A 27,257-nucleotide genomic window follows, 5' to 3' on the forward strand; every position below is an offset into this window, starting at 1 on the left:
AAAAAGCATTTGACACTGATCCCCATAGAATTCTCATGGAAAAACTGGCGCCTCGTGGCCTGGATGAGCATACGATCTGCTGGATCAAGCACTGGCTGGATGGACGGTCCCAAAGAGTGGTGGTCAATGGAGTTAAATCCAGCTGGCGGCCGGTCACAAGTGGTGTCCCTCAGGGCTCAGTGTTGGGACCATTTCTGTTTAACATCTTTATTGACGACCTTGATAAGGACATAGACTGTATCATCAGCAAGTTTGCAGATGACACCAAGTTAAGTGGGAGTGTTGATCTACATGAGGACAGGGAGGCTCTACAGAGAGACTTGGATTGATTGGACTGATGGGCCAATGCTAACGGTGTGAGCTTCAACAAGGCCAAGTACCGGGTCCTGCACTTGGGCCACAACAACCCCATGCATCGCTACAGGCTTGGGGAAGTGTGGCTGGAGAGCTGCCTGGCAGAAAGGGACCTGGGGGTTCTAATTGACAAGCAACTGAATACGAGCCAGCAGTGTGCCCAGGTGGCCAAGAAAGCCCATGGCATCCTGGCTTGTATTAGAAATAACGTGACCAGCAGAAGGAGGGAGGTGACTGTCCCCCTGTACTCAACACTGGTGAGGCCACACCTTGAGTATTGTGTCCAGTTTTGGGCACCTCAATACAAGAGAGATATCGAGGTGCTGGAGCAAGTGCAGAGGAGGGCAACAAAGCTGGTGAAGGGCCTGCAGAATAAGTCTTACGAGGAGCCATTGAAGGAGCTGGGACTGTTTAGTTTGAGGAAGAGGAGGCTGATGAGAGACCTCATCACTCCCTACAACTACTTGAAAGGCCACTGTAGAAAGGTTGGTGCTGGTCTCATCTCACAGGTAATTAGCGATAGAACAAGAGGGAATGGCTTCAAGCTGCAGCAGGGTAGGTTTAGGCTGGACATTAGGAAAAAATTCTTCCCAGAAAGAGTGGTTAGACACTGGAACAGGCTGCCCAGGGAGGTGGTGGAGTCACCATCCCTGAATGTGTTTAAGACTCATTTAGATGTGGTGTTAAGAGATATGGTGTAAGGGAGAACTTTGTAGAGTGGAGATGATGGTTGGACTCGATGATCCCAAGGGTCTTTTCCAACCTAAATAATTCTATGATTCTATATTACAATGTAATACATTATTTGTCTTAATTGCAAGTATCTAATTTCCAGTGTAATGCCAATCTTCTCATAAGCATGAAATATCATTCCCTTGATTATCAGTTTTAAAATATATATTTTATTAGGTTAACTGATGTCTACTCATCAATAACTCATTCAAATGTGCTGAATAACCTTGCTCTTCTATACTTCTGCTTAGGTCTAACTGGCAGATAATGTGGAAAGGAAGATCAATGATGAACAGAAGTGAACTGTTCCATACTACAAAGTTGCCCGTGTCTTTAATCATCAATGCTGTCAAAGACAATGTAACTAAGAAAATCTTTAATCATTATTAGTAAACTTGATAAGTAGAGAAAAAAACTGAATTCTAACAGGCAGAACTTGAATGATGGCAACTATCAGTCATTAATGTTTCAAACCGAAAGGCACTTTCCATGTATCATATATTACACCAAATTAAATGTGTGTCAGCCAGTCAAATAAAGGACATTGATTCATTAATAGAAGCCCCAAAGACAAATAGTACATGTGAATGAATCCATCAGTCTTTACAGAGTTATTTAAAACAATGCCACAGTATTTAATAAAAGTCTGAATTTGTCTTCGGTTGGTTAATGCATTCGGTTCCCAGTTCAAATCAGATGGCAGCTTAAGAAAGTTCATCTGAGGTCATTTCTGTGCTACACCACTTTCCATCTGATAATTTGTGTCCAGTGATGTTCTTTTGTATTGTTGCCCACTTTGCTTCATCACATTATGGTGCATATATGCTTTATGCTTCCTTTATTCAATTTCTTGGTATATTTAAAAAATGGCTTTCCTAGAGATCACCAATGGTGTCCGTTTGCAGGACAACACAGGCAGAAACCCACAATACTTCTATATTAGGTAAAAGAACTTGAAGAACTCAAAATGACAAGAATTCTCAAAAGCCAGGGAAAATTACTAGTAAGGAGAATTTAAATGATGAAATTACATTTAGCAAGATGATGAATAAAAGGAGATGTAATAAAAATACACTGAGCAACAAATTATCTAGAGAAAGCCGCCTTTGAGCTGTTATTTTGTTTGCCTCATAGAACAGTAAAACAAAGAACACTTTTCTCATATGACATTAAGTAAACTAAAATTCTATTACAGAAATCATGGAGATCAAGAATTCAGCATGCTTCAAAAACAACTGACACTAAAATAGACGTAAAAGATATGTAGAATTAAGAAAATTAATGATAATAAATATTTTGGAACCAATTGCAAATTTATTTTATGGGACCTCTCTCAAATAGTATCAGCAACTTCAGCATGTGGGTTTACCCAGTCCAGAACTTCCATGTTTCCTTCCACCCATGTGGTCCTGGGCATTAACAGAGCTTGATTTCATATTAACTCATCTCTGAGATCTGGTATGGTCGGGCTATTGCTACACTGCAATGACTTCAGAGCCAAAAGTGTAAATTCATCCACCCTAGGACATCTGAGGCCATCAGGAAGGGATGGCTGAGATCATAATGATTCATTTCTTGGGTCTTAGCAATTGTTGTATGCTCTCCAGGGAACGCAAGGGTGATTTCAGATATATGAGCAGCCTGCCACACTGAATGTCTCTCAAGAGGTAATTACTTTTGGTCAATACCAACTTATTTGCAGCAGTCTGGAAAGTGTTTGCCTAAAAACAGCACACTGCGAAAAAGTAATTACCTTGTTTGCTCATTGTTATGGAAGGGACACTGCCCCTGCCACACTGTTGCTGGGAATTTGCTTTCCGAAGTAACCAAGACCACCAGCAAGGAAGCCTGGGAGCAGTCATGAGAAGGAAAAAGTTAAGACGACAATTTTGATGGCCTCTAATTTGACCTCCTTTTTTAGGAATGAAAGCTTAGCTTTGGGAAATGAATGCAGTCTGACACAGCAAAAGGTGTGGAGTCTCTCTCAGATTTGAGCTGATATAGATGTGAGGATACAGACCTGAGATTGGAGGAGCAGAATTTCCTGTGGCCTGATAGAAGCAGAAACCCCTAAGTCTTGAAACGTCCAGGGTCTGGAGGCCAAAGGGAATCCAACCCTGTGTTACAGTTGAAGTAAATTTTAAGCTCTACTAGTTACAACAAAAAACAAGCTTTCAGTATGTGACCCAAGGGTAAGAGATGATACAACACTCTCCCATGAGCCTGCAGTCAGCCTGAAAGCGTAATGTGGCACTGGGAACTCCCTGGACCCTTTCTGGAAATACATTTTTAGAACCTACAGTCCTCGACACATTAGTATCAGCAAAGGAAAAACTTTGTTTATTACAGAAATTAGTAGCGTTACTTAAGAACATATGCCACTCCAGAATAAGTGCTAGGAGGTCCATCCATACACAGCCTCGCAATCAGATTCCAGTGTCATCCTGTGTCTGAATTTCTCCTCCTCTAAGATTTGCTTGAATTTTATTCCAATGGCATTTATCTCTGATTGACAAGAAATGATTTTAAATGCCCCGGAGGCAGCTGTAACCAGTCTGTTAACTGACCTATGAACTAGGAGTGTACTAGAATGCACTAAAAAACAATTCAACACAACAAAGTAGTCAAACTGAAGTAACTGTTTCATAGTCTTCTGCTTAATACAGGGCCCCTTCTCACCTAATTTCTATTACACAATAACCACGTGGCTTTACATTACAAAACAAACCCATTGCTCGCTGATAGTTCCAATAGAGATGCTGGTTGTAAACCAGTCAGTCCTCTTGACTTAAGTCAACAGTCCAACTCCTTGATTTCTCCAAAGCAACAGCAAAAACAGTGGAAAGCCGGTGACATTCATTGACAAACAGATAAAGCATCTGAATTGTACTTTATTGTTGAAAGAATATGAAATAATGATAGCACTGCTACAAATCAAGCAATAGAAAGGCCCGAAAGACACTAATGTTCAAAATTGCATGTATGTGAGTCAGCTGTATCTGTAAATGACCGTGTATCTAAGTATTTTCTATTGATCTGTTCTTCCCGAGACCTAGCCGAGCTACTGCAGACAGGCAGGAAAACTAATGAGTCATGGAAGAAGCTGAAATAACAAGCCATAAAGTTAAATCAGAGATCAGTTTAGTTTAGTATAATCTAGTTAACAACTTTCTCATTAAGAAAAAACACTCTACACTAAAACACCAAAGTAAAACAGTAAAATAAATTCTGTCAAATGTATCTAGCACTCTGCACACATTCTGTAGGTAGCTCAATACAGATATGACAACTTTGTGTTGGCTGTTTGGGTTTTTTGACATCTATAGGCAGAAAATACGATATGATCCTAAGTATGACCTAAGTCAAACATAAATTAATATCAACTTAAATTCTTATTATCGATTTTCTATGAGAGGCATGCCATTAAGTAGAGCTCCTAACATTTTTCAATTGTCTACTTATCTCAAAAGTAGCAGTTGCATGATTAAAACCATTTTTGATCCTATAAACAAGGATCTCCAACCAATTTTGAGATCCAATCAGACAAACAAAATATGGAAACGTCTGTTATACTCTGTTAACATATTGTTCTAAAGCAAGAACTATTGAGAACTGCACAGCTGGGGAAATGAGGATGAACATTGCGATCACTTCAAAGAGGGTATTACTGTAGACTAAACAAGGTAAAGCAGAATCCAAATTTCAGAGGAAAATAAAAAAAAATAGTGCCATTGCCAAAACTCATATATTTTACTGGATATAACACTTTACTGCCTGCATTTTTTGATTTCTCTATCAAAATTCTAAAGTAAAAGATTTTCTTAAAAATACTTGCATAGAAAAATGAAAGCACAGTAAGAAAATGCAAGCAGGGAGAGATAAGCTTGGGAAGCCTCCACGTTGGATAATGCAAAGAAAATTAAATCAAGAAAACAAATAATGAGGTCCCTAGACAAAGACCAAGGAAATCTGGAACCATCACAGATACGTAATAACAGATACACCTCCAGGTAAATCATCCAGTAAAGCCATTACCTTTATCAGCCACTACTCCCCTCTCTTCCACCTTATCCCTTGCAAACCCAGATTTTGGCACATATTAAGGTGGGCTTGTGCCTTTTCAGTTTGACATTCAAGATGCCATGCATTGAAGATGTCTGTAAATGTGGCTTATTTGCTAACAGTAGGCATTTTACCCAAAACAAAAATAGAGGCTTTCTTTTAAATTGCATTAAAAATCGTATACATCGCTATTCATACAGCTTTCTAACAACACTGATAAACTGTCTAAAGACACAGTAAAGTGTTTGGATATGAAGAGGGTAGTTACATGTCCAAGATCTAATTTATGAGCCCAGTTGTAATTATACGTTCAGAATATTATAGTCCATTATAGTCTATGCATATAAATTCATATTATATAGCAATACTCATACTATTTAACTACAACGAAGTCAATATACATTACATTTATTATATCCAGTTATAGCCACATGTGTGGATTTGAGAAAACTCATATGTAGCCTTAGCAACGTAGGTAATGAACTAGGTTTCTATTGGTAGTATTTTTAATAGCTTATATCATACTTCATTTGGTAATCTTAAAGGGAATTTACTATTTACTGGCAGAAAGAGCCGCTAACTCAAACCCTTCTCACTAAATTCCATTTAAAATTCATTATTTGTTCATAAATATTTAAATTAAATACAAACGGGATTCTTGCAAGGCAAGCCAAAAGACTCCCAAAAAAAAAATACAAGTGCCTGCACGCTCTCTCCAAACTTCGCATTCCCTTTTCATCATAAGTATTCCCTCTCAATGCTTTAGGTTAAAAATAAATAAATAAATATAAAATGCAGAATAATAGTGCAAGCAACATTCAAATATATGGGACAAGCAGAGGCTAGGAAAATTCAAGATGTTTGTTGAACCCTTTCCCTCCATGACGCACTTGTTCTTAGACATCAATGCATATTACCAAATATTCCCTTACCTGTACTAGCGTCACTGTCTTCTATGCAAAACAGGTATCACTCAATTTTCAGTCTCAACATTTTAGGACTTTTATTGAGCTCTAAGGTCTTGAGGGTGAAATTTACCCTTGATTAGGCCGTTAGCCTCCCATTTAATCCTGCTGGCCTCCTCAACAGAGATGAGATATAACGTGAATGTTAGCTTTATGAATCTGCAGACAGCGTTTCTTGATCTCAAAAGGCACTTCCCCTAATTCTAACAAAATCCTGTGACCCTGCAAGCCTTTCTTGATGCTCCTCAGCCTGCTTTCAACTTAGTTTTCAAGCATCACCAAAGGCACTCACCAGCACAGTCTGAATTCTTATTTTCACTCTATACTTTCTCTTTTTCTACCATCCCATGAAGTATGATTTTCTCTTTGATGCACAGTCAATTTTTTTCAAGTATTTGCTCCCAAATGGTTTGGGAATGTGTCAGGAGAATAAAAGGAAAAACGGCTCCTTTTTCGCTCTCGGAAAAAAAGCTGCTCTTGTTTTGAAGAAAAATGCAATAAATACACAACCAGAAGGCTCTTTACATAGATGTCTAAGAGTTCCCTTTGACTAGACTTTCTTCTAATTGGAGAAGGAAAAGAGGAAGACAGCTCTCACCTGCACCCCAGTCTATAGAGATCAAGTTTTGCCATTGAATAACAGTAATGCACTCAGAAAAGAGAGCAATGGAGAGCACTTCAAAAGCCTAATAAAGACCAGGTGGAAAAGTGGCAATTTCCACTTTCCATAGCCACACTGCGAAATTCTCTGCCAGTCTGCATCTTGTTTAGCCTAACTGAGGCACTTAACACAAGGAGCCTTGTGACACGCTACAGTGGAGCCTGCTTTTCTGAACACGCGTGCACTGCCAAAGACTCTCAGCAGGGATGCAACACTACAGGAAAATATCCATCTTATGACAAGGTTTGGAAACCTCTCGTGTTGCTTATTTAAAAGAGAGAAGAAAGGTGGTTTTCTGTTTGGTTTTGATTTTAAACAGGTGCCCATATTCATTTTCATCCATCAAACCGTGCCTTTAAAAAATTTCTTTGTAAAATTGAAAACTCAGTTTTGTTTGGAATAGGAATTGCTTATGCTGCGTTATGAACGTAGCAGGATTGAACTTTGTCTGGGGGACAGGTACCCTGCGGGCTTCTTCACTCAGGCGAAGGCGTTGAACAGGAGGACCTGTAGTCTGACCACTAACGTAAGAGCCTAAGAGATGAACAGAGGGCACAGGCACCTCCAGGTATTTAAAATACCTGCAAAGAAAATGGCTGGCAATTCAGCAAACAGGCAATAGAAGCAATTGTCCGTTGTCTAACCACCACCAGGTCACCATTTTTATTCAAAGAATAAAATTATTCAAAGAAATAATAGTTATTTCAAATAATTATTTGTTTTAATATATATACGCACACACACCCCCCACTAGTGCAATACAAAAGATGCAATTACGAGAATGTGGCTCTAATAGAACATTGCTATGAACAGCTCGACCTATCAACCAAAAGCCATTTCTTACCAAAAGCCATTTCTTACCAAAAGCCATTTCCACCAGCATCCACGTGTCAGAACCTTGTGCTTGTATTGGTCAATAACACATCCTACCCAAGGATCAGCTGTAGGAGCTAATTATTTGAAGCTTCAAGTGAAAGTGAGAGTTCATACCTTTTATAAGAGCTTCTTAATTGAAGGCAAAGACTATTACAGCACACAGTGGAAAAATTCTGCTCAGTGGTAAGCTGGCTGACCCTCATTGACATTTAAAAGCTTTTTCTATGCAAAACGGATCTGAAGTCTATGATCATTCAGTATAAGACAATAACGATCAAAAGAAGGATGCCCCTATGACAACATATGACAGGATTTCATTATATATTGCACAGTTACAATATGGGGGCGGGAGGCGGAATCTAACATTGCTCATTGTCTCAAATCAATAGATTAAGTTACATTGTGTCAAAAGTGTAAAATATCCTTATTTAAATTTCTTAATTCCAACAGATGTATTCATTTGGGTTTATGCCACCATGACATGATAAAAATCAGAAAAGAACAACTGAAGCTCTTCCAGATTTTCACAGAAAATCTGCAACTGGTTTTGCCTGTTGGACAATTACTGTGAAATAATGACAGTCTGTGTTACTCTGCTGTATATTCATAATAAATGGCTTTTGAGCCTGATTAGTGAAAATAAAGTGGAAACATTTAATCTTTCTCAGGAACTAGTCATTGCTTGCAGTCAAGAAAGAGCAAAAGATTATTCTTTAATAACATACAAACTCAAAGTATTTGAAAACAAAAACTTAATTCTGGCCTGGAACACCACCCATTCTAGGACCCCACCACCAAGAAGGAAAAGGAATCATGTATTTCTCATCCAGCAGTATATAATCTCAAAAGGTTAAGCACAGAAATGCAGAGGGGTGGCTGAGCCCTCATGCAAACTCAGCTGAACCCAGGATTCTCACCAAAAATATTTCTAGCTTTGGAACAGTGGAGTTTTACAGAGGCAGTATATGCAGGGAGCACCAAGAGGAAAGCAAGGTCAAGCTCAAACAAGGGGACTGGCACCAAATCTCTGGCTACCTTTGCTGCCAGAATTCTGGATGAATAGACTCTACTTTAACTTTTCCAGAAGCCATCCTGCCAATAAATAGTGGCAGGAAATGCACAAACCCAGCCATTTTGATATAGTTCTCTTGCACATAAGAGGACTTCATGTCCTCTTGTCAAAAGCAACAAAGAGCTGGAGGGAGTTTGCATGGGGTTTTCTTCAATAACATTTTGACATTCTTTAGAAGATTCAGCTGATGAGCGGAAATGTCCCTACTTGAACGAAGGCAAGGCAAACGCGGCACTCCTCTATTCCATTCTCTCTCGTCTCACATACAGATGATGTTAGTTTGCCCAGCTTTTTAAAAGACTAACCCTATTCCCTTTTCTTCATTCTTACGCAGAACCAAGGGAAAACAGCACAAGATTGGGGGAAAAACATGCACAGTAATAAAAAGGTAAGTTCAGAATCACTGTCCTCCGAATGTTAACACATTGTACAGAAATCAGTCATTCTTGATTACTGAAGAATTTGTTGATTAACAAAAAAGGTTTTCAAAGCACTTTCAATCGTTAATTATATGAATAGTTCAAAGTCAAGACTCTGACATGACTCTTCTTCAACAAACATCTGAGTTGCCCAGTCACCTAAACTACCCATCCACTTAGTTTGTCTTGTTCTCCTTACTTTGCTGTCTGGTGTCTTATGAGTGTTAGTGGATTTTAATCCTCACGTTTTTCCTGTCATAGGAAGAAGTTATCCCTGAAATATGCATATAATTACGTTTACTGCAAATAGAATCTCCATCTCCTCAGTCTTGATCTAGAAGATAAGCATCTGTTTTAGGACTGCTTATATTAACAAGTAAATAGTAAGCATTAACAAAAGCAGTGGCATACATGCTATGATTTCCCACACTACATTTGTCTTTATCTTTATTAAAACACAGTTGAAGCATTGCTGCATTCTCATTCTTTAAGCTTCATTTAGTTGCTTTAAAAATGTCAGTACCAAAGTACTTTTCTAACTCACACGTTTTTTCGGTTGGTTGGGGTTTTTTTGTTATCACAAGTCGCCATTGCTAGTTTTCCTGATCCTTTCACAAGCAAGTGACAGCGATAAACAATGAAATCCAGAGCCCTTGGAAAGCTGCTGCATCTTGGCTGGAACACTTGGCTGAAGTAATGACTCGATTCCAATAAACAAACAGGCAGATTCATTTGCAAATCAATATCAATGAGTTGAGTGGGAAATTGGGGGGTGCCATTATGCTCTAGAGCAGCCCACTAGCCTCTTGATTTATCTGTTCGGCCACAGCCACTGACAGTGTTCACAGCTCCAGCAACGTGGTAAAATAAATGGGACCTAAGCATTCACTTTTAATTATAACAGTCAAGATCAAAGCTTCAGTAGTTTGGAGAGATTTTTTTTTTGGATAAATTTTTGGCCAGGGTGAAAAGAATTGACTTCAGCTTTATACATAAGCAAAGCACCTTGATACAGCAATTGTTTAACTGGGTCATTACCTCCCTGTAAAGATTGATATGTACTCTTGTGCTGGTCTTCGCTGGGGTAGGGTTAATTTTCTTCATAGTAGCTGGCATGGGGCTGTTTTGGATTTGTGCTGGAAACAGTGTTGACAACACAAGGATGTTTTTTTCGTTATCGCTGAGCAGCTCTCACACAGCGTCAAGGGCTTTTATGCACCCCACCTGCGAGTAGGCTGGGGGGGCACAAGAAGTTGGGAGGGGACACAGCTGGGACAGCTGACCCCAGCTGACCAAAGGGACGTTCCATGCCGTGTGACACCACCCTCAGCATATAAAGCTGGGGAAGAAGGAAGAAGGGGAGGGATGTTCAAAGTGATGATATTTGTCTTACCAAGCTTCCCTGGGGATGGCTGAACACCTGCCTGCCCAGGGGAAGTGGTGAATGAATTCCTTGTTTTGCTTTGCTTGCGTGTGGCTTTTGCTCTACCTATTAAACTGTCTTTATCTCAACCCATGAGTTTTCTCACTTTTACTCTTCCGATTCTCTCCCTGTCGCGAGGAGTGAGCAAGCAGCTGTGTGGTGTTTAGTTGCTGGCTGGGGTTAAATCATGGCAAGTCTTAATTCTAATTTTAGATTAGCAATTGCAACAATGCAAACATATCTCATTAAGTGCCTACATAGCTCATTTTAACATCAGCACCACCATTATTTACTGTTAGGATCTCTTAAAACTCTTAATCTATTTATCACAAGTAGTGAGTTAAATTTATCACAAAGGGAAACATTTGAAAGGGGAGTGAAATAAAGAGAACAAGAGAAAGACATAAATTCTCTGGCTAGAAAAAAGCTGAATTTCATTTTTCAAAGTAGCAAAATCCAGAACAGAGATAAAGATTACATACACCCTGTTGTGAGAACCTGACTGTTATACTCCTGACATATAACACAGTCGCTATCACCAGTGCAAGCTGTCCAGTATAGACAGGTTGATGTAGAGCTCATAGCTTTTCTACTTAAAAGTCTACAGACCTTGCAACTCCTTTTCACATTCTTATTAACCACTAAATACAAGTAGCCAACTGGGCCTTTCTTCTGCAGACATGAGGAGGACAAGCCTTGAAATGGCAAAACTGACTCTTCTGCCTCAGGTCATTCACAAATCTGTTGATGCTTTGGCACTTCCAACTCAGACATTTCATTTGGGTTTGTTTTCCTTTTCAACTGTGATTGCAGCATTCCACAAGTTTCAATTAGAAATCACAAATAAGAGCTTCTGCACAAGTTACCATTAAACTATGGAGCATTTTTGGACAGAAGGCTGGCTGACTTTATCGCTTGCACTGAAGCGTTCCCCATGTTCCCCAAGAGGCCTCTGCACTTTGTGAGGATGCCAGCACCGGGGAAACTTTTCCCTGCTCACTCTCAAATTCAGGCTTTAACCTTTATTCATTTTACTCTTTGTGCCTTCACTGTTCACTTAAAATTCAGTGCCAATGAGCCTGAGCACGGTGGGTTTTCTACACTGTCTTTGTTCCATTTGATCAGTGTTGCAAGTCCCCTGTGTGAAATAATACCCAATTCCAACAGGCTTTTAAAGATACAATTCTCTACCTAGTTTACACTGAAAGATGTTGACACTATTTGCAAATATCAGTAGAGCACATCAGAAATGTGAATATTCTCAATGAGCTGAAACAGAGCAACTCGGAGGAGCTTGCACGCTCTGGTTCATTTCTGCTCCAGTATCTTTATTTTCTTTTTCCAGCTGCACAGAACACAAACATTTACTCTTTAGTCTTCCATATTTCTACACATACAAATTCCTCCTTAAGTGACTGACCTGGGTATGATATAGTATGCATGTTCTGAGTGTATATAATAAATACAATATAAACAATTTTTATATATATTACATAAGCATATATATTTTACTCAAACATGTTTAGTGTTACATATAATTGTTATTAACTAGCTTTATTAATAATTAACTATTCATTATTTTTGTATGGATATATAATAAAAACTGCTTGGGTGAAAATTAGATGATCTTTGGACAGACATTTCTTTTAAAATATGGGTAATATTGTTTTAAAGGCTTTTAATCCCTATCCATGGGGAATAGCATCCCTATTGAAATCCAGACATACATTAACAAAAAAGTATAAAGCATATTCAAACATAGTGAGAAAGATAGAAAAAGTTGAAGATGTAAATATAAACTGACGTTATGAGTATCCAAATTAGGAACCTAAACATGAGATTTGCGTGGTTCTCCAGTGGTTTGGGCTGTCTGAACCCTTTTGAAGAATTCTATGCAAGTTCTTTTATTAACCTTTTTAGAGAAACACAGAAAAAAAAAAAAAGATCAAAATTCTATTGTATACAATTCTATTTATACTACACAACATAAAAATTTTCCCAAAGGAAGATGGAGGATAGTCTGATTGCTGACAGAGGAGGTGTCCCGATGTACAGGATCCTAAAAGCCTTTACGCGTGACAACTACCTAGAGCTCAATTGTGCTGTTGGCAGCAATGTTTCACGCTTTGGACTCTTAATGAGAACCCAGGCAGTGACAATCCCAGCCATACATTCCCAAAGATTTAATTTGGCTTGGCATCAAGCCCCGAGGTCGTCTCTTTATCACAATTTTGTCTCTTTGGTACTTTTTTTTAACACTCCTTCATGCAAGACATTTTCCAAATCAGACACTTCCACTGCTTATTTGTCCTGGATGATGTAACCATCTTATCTACACAGTGGCATTTCCAGTTTTAGGGTGCCTCTTGGTTATGTGAGCTACCAGGGATGCATCTGACTTGAACTGCATACTTTTATTAAGTATTCATAACAGCACCCAGGCTGAAGTGCTGCATTTGCTAGATTGTTCTGACTTTAAATCAAGATGCATTCAGAACTGGCATCAATTTTTAAAATACCTTGAATGCTAGTACAGTTTAGAAAATAAACACTATGGTGTTATGGTTTTTGTTTGTTTGTTTTTTTAATGTACTGATATCAAAATATCCTCACTACTATTTAATAATTTTATGGGAAAGCATGTTGGGGAACTTGTAATATTTTGAAGTCCATGTATTTTCATTAAATACACAAAGTCACTGTTGCACCTCAAGGCTTGCGTTTTTTCCCTTTTCAATATTATCTAAAAATAATTTTAACGAGATTTTTTTCCTTTGGAAAGTTGGAAGCAAAATATGAATTATATAGCAAGACCAGTCACTCAAGGTGCTTTCCAAAAGAGTGTCCTTGGAATCCAATTGCTATTTGCACACACATTAATAAAGTGCAAAGCTTTTAAATCTGATTGCTTCAAGTTGAACGGATGGGTCAGTGCCAAACAAATTGATCTCATACACAGAGCATGGTCTATAGCAAACTATAACTCCATTACAATGAAAGGGCTCAATTCAATAAATAAAATACAGATTTTTAAAATTACCTGAGCAGCTCTTTAAATGCTCTGTAGGACTATATGTGCAAGCTGCATTATTTATCTGAAACTAAAGCTAACATGGACTAGTTGAAGAGAGTTTTAATATTTGACACAATGTGTATGGGTTAAAGGCTGCACATCTGACTAAAGGATCACTGTAGTGACAGGACTATCAGTTCTGTCAAATGAAACAATAGTTGTTGGGGTCAACGGTGGCAAAGACATACCTGGCAGTATCAAATGAAAGGATGACCTTTTGGGCGAGTTCTTGGATTGACATTTAAAAGTTCAGTCCCCATTTCAAGTGAACTCAGTAAATTGCCTGCTTTCTCTGTACCCCCAATGCCCCAGCTGGAAAAAAAGGGGACTAATAATCCTTTAGCTCCACATTTTATGTGCTGTAGGGATAATCATTAGGTACCTGCCTCAGCAGGAAGAGATCAATCTTGAAAAATGATCCTTGAAAAAAAAAAACAAACAACCAAACTTATGAAAATGTATCTGAACAAAACCCTGAACAAGCAGTGAATAAAAACAATGGCAAAACCAGCAAATCCATGTACAGACGCCTGATTATATTTCCTTCTATTAAAATTTCAACATGAAGACTTTTCCAGTAAAAAGACATTACTAAAAACTAAAACTCTATCAGAAATTGTCCTTACGACTCAGTTTATGTCCTGCCCCCCAGAGGATGCTGTCAGAGCTGCGCTTATTCCCTTAGCACTCACACTGCAAAGGAAATGATTCAAAAACCTGCAAAACTGTCTCTTTTCTCAGTAAGACTAAAAAAGGAAGGAATTCTGCGCATGGCCCTTTGCTTCATTTTAAAAAAAAAAAAAAAACAACACCCAAAACAACAACAAGAAAAAAAAAATCACAACAAAAAAAACAAAACACCCAGGGAGTAAAGTCTCTACTGCCTACTGATATACAGCTTTCCAACAGCTGGAGAACAACACACCAAGCAAACTGCATATCTGATAAGAACTGCAAAGATAATCGGGGTCAAACTCCTAATTTGTCATCCTGGAGAGCACACACGACCCATCTGAAAAGACGACGTAAGCCCCAGCCCGCAGCAAAGTGCTGCCACTGCCAACCTGCCTTTTCACTCCACATGTGCAACGTCTTCCAGTTCCTGGTACCTTTGAAGATATCTTCCACACAGCTGCCATTATAAGAATTACAAGATCATCTTGCATTCCTTTAAAGCAGCTGGTGTTGTCCCAATTTTCAAGAAGGGTAAGAAGAAAGACCCTGGTAATTACAGGCCTGTCAGTCTCAGTTCAGTGCCTGGTAAAGTTATGGAGGAGGTTATTCTGGGAGCTACTGAAAAACACTTGAGACGCAATGCTGTCATTGATCATAGCCAGCACAGGTTCACAACGGGGAAGTCCTGCTTAACCAACTTCATTTCCTTTTATGACATGGTCGCCCACCTAGTTGAACAACCAAAGCCAGTAGATGTGGTGGGTTTGGATTTTAGCCAAGCTTTTGACACTATCTGTCACAGTATCCTTCTGGCCAAAATGTCAGCCTTACAGCTAGAAAAGTCCATAATACTTTGGGTGAGCAACTGGCTGACAGGTCATGCTCAAAGAGTTATAGTAAATGGGGTTACATCAATCTGACAGCCAGTCACCAGTGGGGTTGCCGAGGGCTCAGTTTTAGGCACGAGTGTTCTTTAATGTTTTCACAAATGGCCTGGATGCAGGAATTGAATGTACATTAAGTTTGACAATGATACTAAACTAGGAGGAGCTGTGAACTCCCTCAAGAGAGACCTTACGAGAGATTTGGATAGACTAGAGAGCTGGGCAATCACCAACTGTATGAAATTTAACAAGAGCAAGTGCAAGAATCTCCACCTGGGATGGGGACAAGAAGCTGGAGAGAGTCCTGAAGAAAGAGATCTGAGGGTTTGGGTTGATGGCAAATTGAATATGAGTCAACAGTGTGCTCCGGCAGCAAAAAGGGCTAACGGTGTCCTGGGGTGCGTCAAGCACAGCATAGCTAGCTGGTCAAGGGAGGCGATTGTCCCACTCTACACTGCATTGGCACGGCCCCACCTCAAGTTCTGTGTGCAGTTTTGGGCACCTCAATATAAGAAGAACATCAAACTATTACAGTGTGTCCAGGAGAGCGATCAAGATGGTGAAAGGTCTCAAGGGCAAGACTTACAAGGAGTGGCTGAGGTCAGTTGGCTTGTGAAGCTTGCAGAAGAGAAGGCTGAGGGGTGACCTCATTGCAGCCTACAACTTCTTCAAGGGAAGCAGTGGAGGGATAGGTGCTGATCTCCTCTCTGTGGTGACCAGTGAGGGGACACGAGGAACTGGAATGAAGCTGTGTCAGGGGAAGTTCACATTGGACATTAGAAAAAGGTTCTTCATTGAGAGGGTGATCAGTCACTGGAACAGGCTTCCCAGGGAAGCGGTCACAGCACCAACCCTGTCAGAGTTCAAGGAGCACCTGGATGACACTCTTAGTTATATGATTTAGCTTTAGGTAGTCCTGCGAGGAGCAGGGAGCTGGACTCGATGATCCCTTCCAACTTGGGATAAGGGAGGGGTATAAAATACTTTCTGGCCTCAGGGCTCTACACCCATCACCCCGTTCTCCCTTTCCCGTCCGCCTGCAGCCCCTTTAATACGTGGTTCACATGTGCTGCCTTGAACCTTCTTCTGATCTTAGTCTAGATCCTCTTCATTCTGGTTTCTATCTTCTGCACTTGACTGAAATTGTTCCTACTGACATAATTTATTCACTTTTTTAAGCCAAACTCTAAAACTGTTACTCTCTTCTCTTTGACTTACCAGATGTTTGTTCTTGATAAATCTCATCTTCACAGCACTTCTCTCCTGGGTTTCCTCCTATGCCACTCCTTCAGCACAGCCTCTCCAAGGGATGCTTTTTTATATTCTTCAAGATCCCGAGGACGGTCCCACTCCCATTCACTCTGTAATATCCTCTCCTTACACCAACTTCATCCAGCAAGCAAATAAGTGAAAAATCCACTGCCATTCTCACATGCTGATGAGTCTTGATCTACCTCTCTGTGATGCATTTTTCATACTCCGTTCAGTCTAAATTGTTAGCCTGGTTTCTTGATACCCTCATAAGCTTCATGTAGATAATGAGGTTTCTCAACTTTCTGCCTTCAGGGAAAGGAAATCCTTTTTTCTCAGTCAAAATGGACAGCCAGAACATCAGACCTGCCAATTTGGACTGCAATCCCAGTGTCATCTTTGACTTTTACTTCTCTCAAAGCCTATCCTCCAGGATAAGCCCAAAATCTCGCAGATTCATTAGACATAACCTTTCTAATAAACAGTTCTTTTTACCTATCTGTAATGTTAAAACTCCTTTCCTAGCTCTGATGTCATTACATATTGATTACTACGAAGTTCATCTTTCTGACCTTAAGAATTGCAAGTTCCTCTCATATCTCACTGAAACTTCTGCTACAAAGAGGATCTATAACCCCTCACTTTGATCATTTCACCCATCTCTTCAAATTGCTTCAATAGCTTCCTTGTTATCTGTCACATCAAAGATATGCTAACTACCTTCACTTCCAACACCATATACTTTTTATTCCAATCTCCCAGGTTGCTTCTAATTCATCATCAACATATTGGCCTTGTTATCAACCTTCTTCACCTACCCCCATTTATAAAAAAATTTCCACAAATTTCTTAAAATCCCTTATATCTTTTTTTTCAAAATGCTAGTTTCTAAGATCCTGGTATGAAGACACTATTTCTGTCATTGAACAACATTCATCATCAAACCCTTTTACTCCCCAAATACCTCTGTCACCTCTTGCACACTGTAGATTCTTTGGGGGCACATATTCATACAGCACCTAGTAAAACAACATCCCAATTCATAACTAGACAGTTGGTCTAACGAGCATACTAGTTATAATAGCACCACTACTAACAGCAGCAGTAGGAAAAATAATTATTAGCATTGGACTATACTGTCTTTTCAAAACAATTCTTAAATCCTTGCTAATTTTTAAGGTATTCGCCACCCTCCAAGGTACAAAGGTAAATGAAGGAACTGACACATCGTGCTTTACGCTGATGATATACTGCTCTATTCATTTGACACAGAACACTCTTTGCCTGAGGAAAAGACAGTCTTATTGCACGGTTACCACACTGTCTCAAGTTATAAGCTTAATTTAATCATATCTAACTGCTTGTCCTTGATGAACAAGGTTCCCAAATATTTCTTCCCTTACATTTCCGGAGAGCTTCCACGAGCCTCTGTTTTGGATTTATTTTTTTTTTCCCCTGAAGGTCTACACTTTGAACTGTGAAGAAACGGGCATAACATTTAGTACTGTCTCCTACACACCGGGCAGTGCTGCATCACCCACACTAACTCTTTCACCTAAGCTGTGCACTGCCTGCCTGACATAGAAAGAGCTTTAAGAGAAAGAGAGCATCAGTCCTAGGACACCTTGCTTGGCATTAATCTTCCCAAAGCAAGATAAATCTTGCCCAAGCGTTTATCTCACACATAGACAGCACTATGCTGTACGCTCCAAGCAATTAATGAAGGCTTAAATCATTTTCTAAATTAGTTTGAAACTAAGTCTTGTGTAAATACCATATTATTTCACCTACTAAAAGGGATTAAAAACCTCCTGTGAAAAGATGCAAAGCAGGTGCAAATTATTATTTGCAATTATTACTCCTCCCTTCTAAGGATAAATGGCCTTCCTCTATAACCTCTGAAACAACTAATGAAATGATTCTGTCATTTTCTTAATCCAGAACACCAGGTCTAGCAACACATTTTAGGGGAGAGATGATTGACTGACTGTACAAAACCCTGTACTCCAAGTCAATCCTTGTGCTTAGAGACACTCACAGATGTGTCCGTGAAAACTGGTCAACTTGTAGCTATGATGTGTACACGCTGATTTTGAAGATGCAAAAAAATGAATATATAATAATTGAAGCATGTGTTTTCTAATCTTCAAAGTCAAGTCTCCCTAGCACATTAAGCTGAGCAATTCCCTGAAGTTGCATGAAAAAGTAAAGCTGGAAGATGGCAAACTGCTTCCGTAGGACCATTACTGTTTTCTGATTTTTATAAGGTAAACACATTTTCTCATGTACCTGTACTGCTTCTAATAGGCAAACACTGGTATAGTGATGAAATGCAAATGCAGGAGCTTATTTTAAAATTAATCATCCATAATTAATTACTAATCTCTACTTTCTGGTAAATTATACCTAAACTGCAGAAAATTATCCTTGCTGGGAATGATAAAGTCATCTGCAGATTTGCAGTATTTTAGAGAAACACTTTGCATATATTTACGTATTATAATGACCACAGATATGTCAGGGTATTTAACTTTCCACTACATTAAAAATATATATGTGTGTGTATATATATATAATCCTTATCCTTAAATTGCACAGTATTCCAGGAGTCAGTTGAACAATCTGACATAAAATAATTTGGAAAAAACAGACACGAAGGAGGAGATGAAGACGGGGTTAACTTTTTGGTAGCCTTGGTTTTTTAGTGCTTACTGGAGAGTTGTCCTGCTTCAGCTCTTGCAAAAGCTGATACTGGATGCTATTAAAGACAGTACTAAAGAGAGTGAACCGCATGTAGCCCAATACAACATTTCTGTGTTTTTAAGTCATTAATACCTCCTCTTCCTTCATCTCTCCTCCCTGCCCCCAGAAAATACAAACCCACCTGACAGTTAGAACTCCTGGTAAAACCTGTGCAGAGAGCTACTTCTGGAACTATGTTAACGTGGGGCTACACTGGAAGGAGAAACCCGTGAGCCCCAATGCAGTGCTACAGTAACACCAGCTCCTGCTTCCAGGACATGAACGTCAGCCTCCACATCCCGTTGCCTTGCACTGCACAGACATGTCAGCTTTTTCAGGGCCCTCCCACGGGAACAGTCTTACCCTACACTGTGCTGTTCAGCTTCCACATTTAACAGCGAGATTGAGGAAAGACAAGATATAACGGATGAGAAAAGTAACAAAGAGCAGGAAAAAAGGAAAATTAATGAATGAAAAATAACAACAGCAAAAAAGAAACTTAATGAAGCCCATGAAACAAAAGCGAATTTTAAGTTATTTCAAAAATTTTGTCCGTCAGATACCTGACACAGTTTCCTTTAGACTTGATGTCATTACTTGCGGACAGTAACAAAATTTTTGGGAATTGAGTCACGTTTTAGCAACTGAACAGCTGCAATGAAACAAGGACCCAAAAGTACACTGAGGATTAAGCATTTGGAGCAAGAGGAACGCCCAGTTCCTGTATATACAGATTTAATGACATTTAAAAATAAATGATCCCCTATGCATAAGTGCCCAGTCATCTAATTCAACATATGAGCAAAAAAATCTAGTTACTTCAGACCAGACATATTATTACCTACATTGAGGGACTTAGTAAGAATGCTAGTAAAGCAGTTTCTAGACTGATAAGGACTTTGTGTAACTCTCGCCAATGTATTCAATTTCCATAATTTTTTTCTCAATTGACACATAAAGCCTCAGAAAACTGCTATCGGTTATTGTTAGGGATGTACAAAATCGGATGCGACTTCATGTTTTGCATGATTTCAACATTGAGGTTCAAAATCTGGTGCAACGTGTGCTCCACTAGTGCTCCACTCTACTAGTGGCGTCAAACAAAGAAGATTTCTAAAATTATTGTCACTTAAACATACCTGCAGTAGTGAAAGGAACGTCGTTTACGTGAAGCTATGTAAGCAATTCATAAAGGCATTTATTCACGAAATTATTTTATTTTTCCCCTCTACAGTGCCTACAAATCTATAACAACATGTGTAAATGATTGTTCCAAACATATTCTCAGTGATTCCATAGCTTGGATTAATCACAGTGAAACGAAATGTGGGAGGGTTCCTGTTTTGGGGTTTTGTTGGCCCATTGAAAAGAAACCTGCTTCTAAGCCAATTTATCCCAAAATGGGAGGCTTTGTTTTCAGTTAGGTTTCAGCAGTTTAATGAGGCTTGCTTGAGTTTTAATTATAATTATTATTCTCTTTAAGCACAATGAGTCTTACTGTATTGCAAATGTCAACAATAGCAGACAAGATTTTAGCTTGGAGGAAGAAATAGAAAAACAGAGGAGGATTTAGGAAAAAATAAGGCGGGTATAATTTAACTTGAACTATTGAAAGAAGAATGTATTATTTCTACCGTTCTATTACCAGCACTCACAAATCACTACTGGCTCTTTAAACAAAGAAATTGCCTTCTAAAGCCAGAAAAGGCATAATATTTTTTTCCCCAAATTATATATCAATATTTCAAGATGTTTATATACTGTATATAAAACAGAGATACAGACTAATATGCCAAACATTTGCAACATAAATAAGAAAGAGATGTATGCCAATATGAAATGCCAAGTGCCAGAAAATTAGTAATAAACTTTTTTTTCCTATTAAATTCTGAAAAGTAAAGGTCTTTGCTTCCTATGAAAAACCTTTTCATACAATTCCTTGTGGGTGCAGACTGTTCAAGATGCCATAAAGAATTCCTGCAGCTCCAGTCAAGTAATAGCACGTCACCAACTGCAGAAGGGAGAGAGAGAAGTCTGGAGCATTGTTCACAAACAAGTGTCAACGGGGAGTATGGTACTCAGCATCCTCAATGACCAGGAATGAAAGAGGGCCACACAAATCAGTGTGAAATGATCCTGCAAAAGCAGAATATCTATATTTTTTAAAAGAACCCGTCAGAACCTTTGACATGAACTAGGGTAAAAGAGAAACAGAGAGCAGTCTTTGCTTTCCAGTGAGGACACAGACGTGACTACATAAACAGGACTGAGATAAGATACAACTGTTTAACAAACTTAGTATTATTTTCTGGAAGTTTATTATTATCTGGAAGTTTATAGCTTCAGCTCAGGTTGGGATTGCAGTGATTCAGAAAACCCTGCTGCAGTGATACAGGGCTTCAGTATTAATTTTTAATGCAATTAATCTGTTCTCTTTTATTATTAAACGTTGGGGGTTTTTTAACTTGTTTACTACACTAGGCATGCAAAGAGTTCTGCTTTCAGCTGGCATGCTGCAGTGATATGCATATATACTAGCACCCTTAGTGCAGTAAGCTTACCAGCTTACGGGCAAGATAGTCACAAGTAATGATAGCATTTTCAAAGAGGCACCTAAACAGAAATATTTTTCACTTCAGTGAAGCTGCCAAAAAACAAGTCATGCTGAGTTAAAGGTTTTGTAAAGCGAACAATTCCTTCTCTTTTCAAATCAATAACCACATGCAACTCTGTTGTAGCCTCCATTTTACTGGTTTTCAGAAGTAAAGGTACGAATACTGGAAAGCAGGATGATTGAAGTCTATAAAGCAACTGATACCACCTACAGTTTCAAAGAAAAATCTCATTAAAACACATATCCCAAACAAATCGTATGTGTGCTGTCAAGAAGAAAAAACCCAAACCCTCCACAGCTAACAGTTGCTGCACACCTGCAATAGGAAATTTGAGAAACGCTAAACTACAAGTTCTCTTCCTCCTCTTCAAATATGTCGTATACGAAATGTACAAAGTCTGAACTCATTCACACAACAAATGCTTCCTGACATGCCTTCAGAAGGACCCTGGGTCACCTAGAACATCCTTCAGACTAGTTCAGGAAAGATGGCTAGACTCAGTTACCCAAGTGTTTTATCTAGTGAGCTCTTGAACACCCTGAAGAACGATGCCTCGCTGACCTCTCTTGCCAAGCACTCACATTGTCTAATTGACCTCCCTGTTAGGAAGCATTCCCTGTTCAGCTTCAGGTCATTACTTCCTGTTAGACCACCCATCATCACCTTAAATGATTCCTCCTCCCCCTCCTCTCATGTTTCTTCTCAAGTATTTGTCAGTTATGTTCCTTTAGGCAGGCTGTATATAGCGTGTTCCTGAGACCTGCCTTCATAGGTCATGCTCTCCTACCCTTTTATCATTCTTGTCACCTCTCTTTGTACTGTTTTCCATGTATTCATGTCACTATGTAGTGTAGAGCCCTTAATGATAAAAGCAACCCATACAAATATACCTCTACTTGCAATAAAAGAAATGTATTCATTGGTAAGTGGAAGGGGCAGGTGAAATCTGGCTGTCTCCACAAGCAGGAGGTGAAGTGGGAGCCTTCTGAGTCTCAGATCTTGGGTCTGGGACAAAGAATCTAACAGAATAGCTGAAAGTAATAAATCCTCTTCCCATTTCTCAATTATTGGTTTTTCTTCTTTTCTTTCTAACGTATTGTCTTGCAAGGAGATCACATAGTCTTCAAAATATAAAAACATTTTTGCTGTTACATGCATGCATATAAACTGATATATAAGCATATAAACTGAACAATGCCAACACGCCAAACATATCAAGGATCTTTGCAGGTGGAGCAGGGAACATTTTTCTCAAAACAATTAAGGAGGGAGACACTTTCTTTAGATTAGATTTGCTTTAATCCCAAAGTGACCTTTTAATGCAAAACCTAGGGTAGCATTTTATAAATGCGTTTACCTTCTGTTTTCTGAATAAAGGCTGATTCTATGTTTATACCTATACCATTGAAAAGATTTTTCTTCCTCCTTCTCTTTATTCTTACAGTCAAATAATAAACCTTGAAAATTTACGAAAACATCAGTAATTTCTGCTGCAGTAAATTTGACACATGACAGAACCAGGCACTGAGGATGCTAAGGCAGTAAAGTGAAAATGATGCCTAAACAAAAATTAAAGAAATAATCCTAAAATTGAGTTCTTCTAGGATTTATACAGTTTTTCACATATGAGATGTCAAAGTCCCCTAACTCTGTGCATCCAAAATCAAATGAGATCTTTCTGGCCAACCCAAGAGATGATAAGTGAGGCTGAAATCTGTATCCACAGTTTTAGCAGGAAAAATGCATGACTTGCAATATTGAAATAGACAAACTAAATGTACCAGCTTCCAATGGCCGATGTTGATGATTTGTGCTAAGAAAGAATTCTTAAGACCATTCATATCAGTGTTCATAATCCAGACACTGTCCAAAAAAGTCTCTTATTTTGGTTCTGCATTCCACAGGAGGGTTTGTGTGCAACACCTAGTTTTTATGAAGATATGTTACTAACCAATAGACTTTAATAAGATCTAGTTGAAGTTTTTCCAGACTTTTTTTTTCCTGCTACAAAATATCAACTCAGCAAAACTCAAAATCTTAATAAGAAACCTCTTTTTCACATGGAATTTTCCATTTCCAGAAATTTATGGAAACAAAGCTTTAAATCCAATTTCTTTTCTTTTTTATTAAGTTCTTATTTGTATCTTGAGATAAAACAGAAAAGACAAAAAGAAAATATACCCCAAATTTAAAAATAAAGTCTTTGAATTTCCTTCTCAGATTACTACTTACATTTTTTTAGAGATCTAGATTTTTTTTTCCCCAAAATCTGAAAAGGGAAATTGTTTCATAACCTCAACTTCCAAGATGCAGAGCTGGACCGGTAACACCACTAATCCCTATATAGCTATAGAGTACCTATAGCATGGAATATGTAAACCCAAAGGCACTTACTGCTGCACATTGTGAATGATGTATTTCTGTAAATTATCTAATTATACATATTTCATTGAAGCTGAAAGCTATTATTTTAGACTGTCTCAAATTGTGCTATAGATAACCAGTTGCACCTACCAACTGAGATACTGAGGAATCACAGTTACCATAACTCTCCACAAAACGTAAACCCAGTCTCCGCTAGCGAAGGATTCTTCCCTACACTATGCACCTTGCAACTCAAGCCTTTTGAGAGTTCCTTTCTAAGATTTAAATTTTCTTTTATAAAGCTTTTCTGAATCAATAAAGATTCAATATAGGAAGATTGCCAAATAAATTACTTTTCATTTCTGCCCACAGTTAAACTCCTGCAGGGATCTGGAAATATATCAAGATCATTAGCCTTAATGCCTATAATACACACTGCTTTAAGGTGAAGTGAGTAGTAAAACAGTTTAATGCATTAGCCCCTACACTCGAGAGCCGTGCAGGGTCCTGACGGTGCTTGCACGTAACTCTTACAAACACTTCTGGAGCCTTGTGCACTGAAGGGGGACAGACTTTCTACCAGCGTGGGTCTGAATAACACACACGTGTTGATTTCTTTTTAATACCTGGTTTGGATAGTCTGTTAGGACTCACTGGAAAACTAAGCAATGTGTATTTTTGCTGGAGGCCTGCTATGAAGCAAATAAAACCCCTGACTGAGCTGTGTATAGCTTACTACACTTTGAGGGCAAGGACTGTCTCGTTCCTCTACTGAAAATCCCTGTGTATGCACAAACACGAGTAGAATTTGTCCCTGTACTAAGTTGTTCCCAAGCTTCCCGTCTGCCTCATTTATTTAGGATGCAATTTACTCTATTAATTTAAAAATCACCAATGAACATAAATGTGGAAAATTTACTTATGCTGATCTGATAAAAAAACTTAATGAGCTAATTTAAGTTGATCTTTTTTTTAATTTAGCAGACTTTGATGCAGCAAAACTGATAATTGGAAACAGGTCTTATCCATATTTTAATTTCTTCGTTCAGTCTTATCCCTGGTTAGTTAAAAAAAAAAAAAGATTTAAAAAACCCTACTTCATCGCCAAATTCTTAGCTAATGAATACATGTAAACTTATACTAAGGATCCAACTCTCATTCTCAACTCTGACACATAGAGCGCTGTAAAATAATTCATTATTTAATATTTAAAAAGCTGGATAAAACTAATTAATGTCAAAAATTAGCCCAGAGCGCAACATTAATTACTAGTTTGCCCAACAGCCACCTCCCTGTCCTAATTAGCCTCGTTGATTTCAAGAAACCATTAAGAAAAAGAGATAAACATATAATTCCTACTTCATACTTGATAAAAACCTCTGTGATTCGGCTTTCAAACATCAATAATGTGCCCTTTTAACAGGAATTTGGAGATTTCCACAGTAAAGACAACTCTCTCAGGCAAGTTATGTTTCATTTCTAATAGACTATAGTACATTTTTCTGGTCACTTGTTGACAGTGGTTGAAATCCAGGTCAAATGTATTGGTATGGAAGACAACCAGAAAAAAGAGCTGAATAGTATATTGAAAATGCCCATGGGGCCCATGCTGTCCCATTTGCATTAGCCACAAAGTATGCATTACATGGAGTACCTGATACTTCAATTCTTCAACACTAGGGTCTGACAATCTTATTTGACATTGACCAACCAGCACTGTCAAAATTTGCCACTTCAGAAAACAAGGCAAGGTATCACATAAGTCATCATATATGTTCCTGAAACGTTGACGATAAAAACAACTGTGCACTGACCTCGTTAATAAAAGTCTGGGCTCCCCGTGGGCTTAGGAGTAAGATAGCCCTTCGCAGTGTGTCCCGATAGCGGTTCAGCTCTTCTGTTTTCATGGTAGTGAAAAGGTTGGCAAAGACTCTGCTGATGTTTCTGTCCACTTTTTGTAATGATACATCAAGTCCCAGTCTTGAGGCCTGATCGAGAAATCCCTGCAGCCCGCGTATATCTGTAACACAGGAGAAAAAAAAAAAAACAAAAACAAAAAGAAAGAAAAGAAAAAAAACCACTGCATCAACCTTCGCCAATTAGGCAAGCATCACTAATTAGGTGGAAAAAGACTCTTATTTCCTGCAGTGCTGTCGGAAGAATAGAGTATTCCATACAGCCATGTTCCATAGATCCCTTTCATAGCCAATGCCAACAGGGAAATACCATCATTTACTTTTCCCTGGAGGTCTCTGAATGGCTCTTCGGAAGAGCCAGTACATGCATTTGGGTGGTTGTGGACACTTCCCCAGAAGCTCAAGGACACAGGGCTCAACACTGCACCAACAAAAAGAGACTCCCACCCCAACAATATCAGAGTTCAAACACACAAATCCAAAACAGATGAATAAGCAGGGGGATAAATCACTTACCCCTACATTTCTCTTCTTTTACCACAACTCATCTTACATAAGATCATGTCTGCCTGAAATAATTACAGTAACCAGAATATACACAGCCTTTCTTTTGACCCCCCCCTTTTCTTTTGCTCTTCCCCTCCTATAAATAACCTGCCTAACCAGAGCTTTACCATTAACCTGTAATCCTATGAAACAGTACACAAAGCCCCAAACTACTAGGATATGTTACAGTGTAAAAAAAATGGCTTTCAGAAGAGGAAATAACGCAAACAAGCTCCTTTAAAACCTCTTCCTTTGATCTCTATCCCTCAACTTCAGGCTGATTGAAAAAAATAAAAAAAAAAATAAATCTATTTTCCTCACGACGTTTCTTAGGACATTAACATGGAGGAACACACATATTATATTCATGATGAATATGCTCGTTCAAACTGCACTCTCTCTTCATGACTCTCAGCATTTTTCTATAATAGATGTCTGAGTTTTTATTTTCTAGTGAAAATTAGAGCAGGAAAAAGGTCAAAGCTTACATTGAACGAGGTTGCTCTCAAAATTACCAGTGACCTGATCACAGTTGTACCATGTCATTAGGAGCCCTTAAGTCTATCTAAAACACATATCACTTCTCTTGAATAAGAAAGTATTTAACTTTTTCTCACATTCATTTCT

General features: G+C 38.6%; 1 protein-coding gene across 12 annotated transcripts in view; it reads right to left on the reverse strand.

Annotated features, from left to right (window-relative positions):
* The window catches only part of GRID1 (glutamate ionotropic receptor delta type subunit 1), a 587,031-nt gene that overhangs the window by 243,075 nt on the left and 316,699 nt on the right, over positions 1-27,257 (reverse strand). For all 12 annotated transcript variants that reach the window (XM_074590686.1, XM_074590680.1, XM_074590687.1 and 9 more), the window contains one exon: positions 25,983-26,188. In XM_074590686.1, the coding sequence (XP_074446787.1) occupies positions 25,983-26,188 (206 nt within the window). The remainder of the gene's footprint in view (positions 1-25,982; positions 26,189-27,257) is intronic.

Source organism: Larus michahellis, chromosome 6 (genome assembly GCF_964199755.1).
Source record: "Larus michahellis chromosome 6, bLarMic1.1, whole genome shotgun sequence".
Taxonomy (NCBI): domain Eukaryota; kingdom Metazoa; phylum Chordata; class Aves; order Charadriiformes; family Laridae; genus Larus; species Larus michahellis.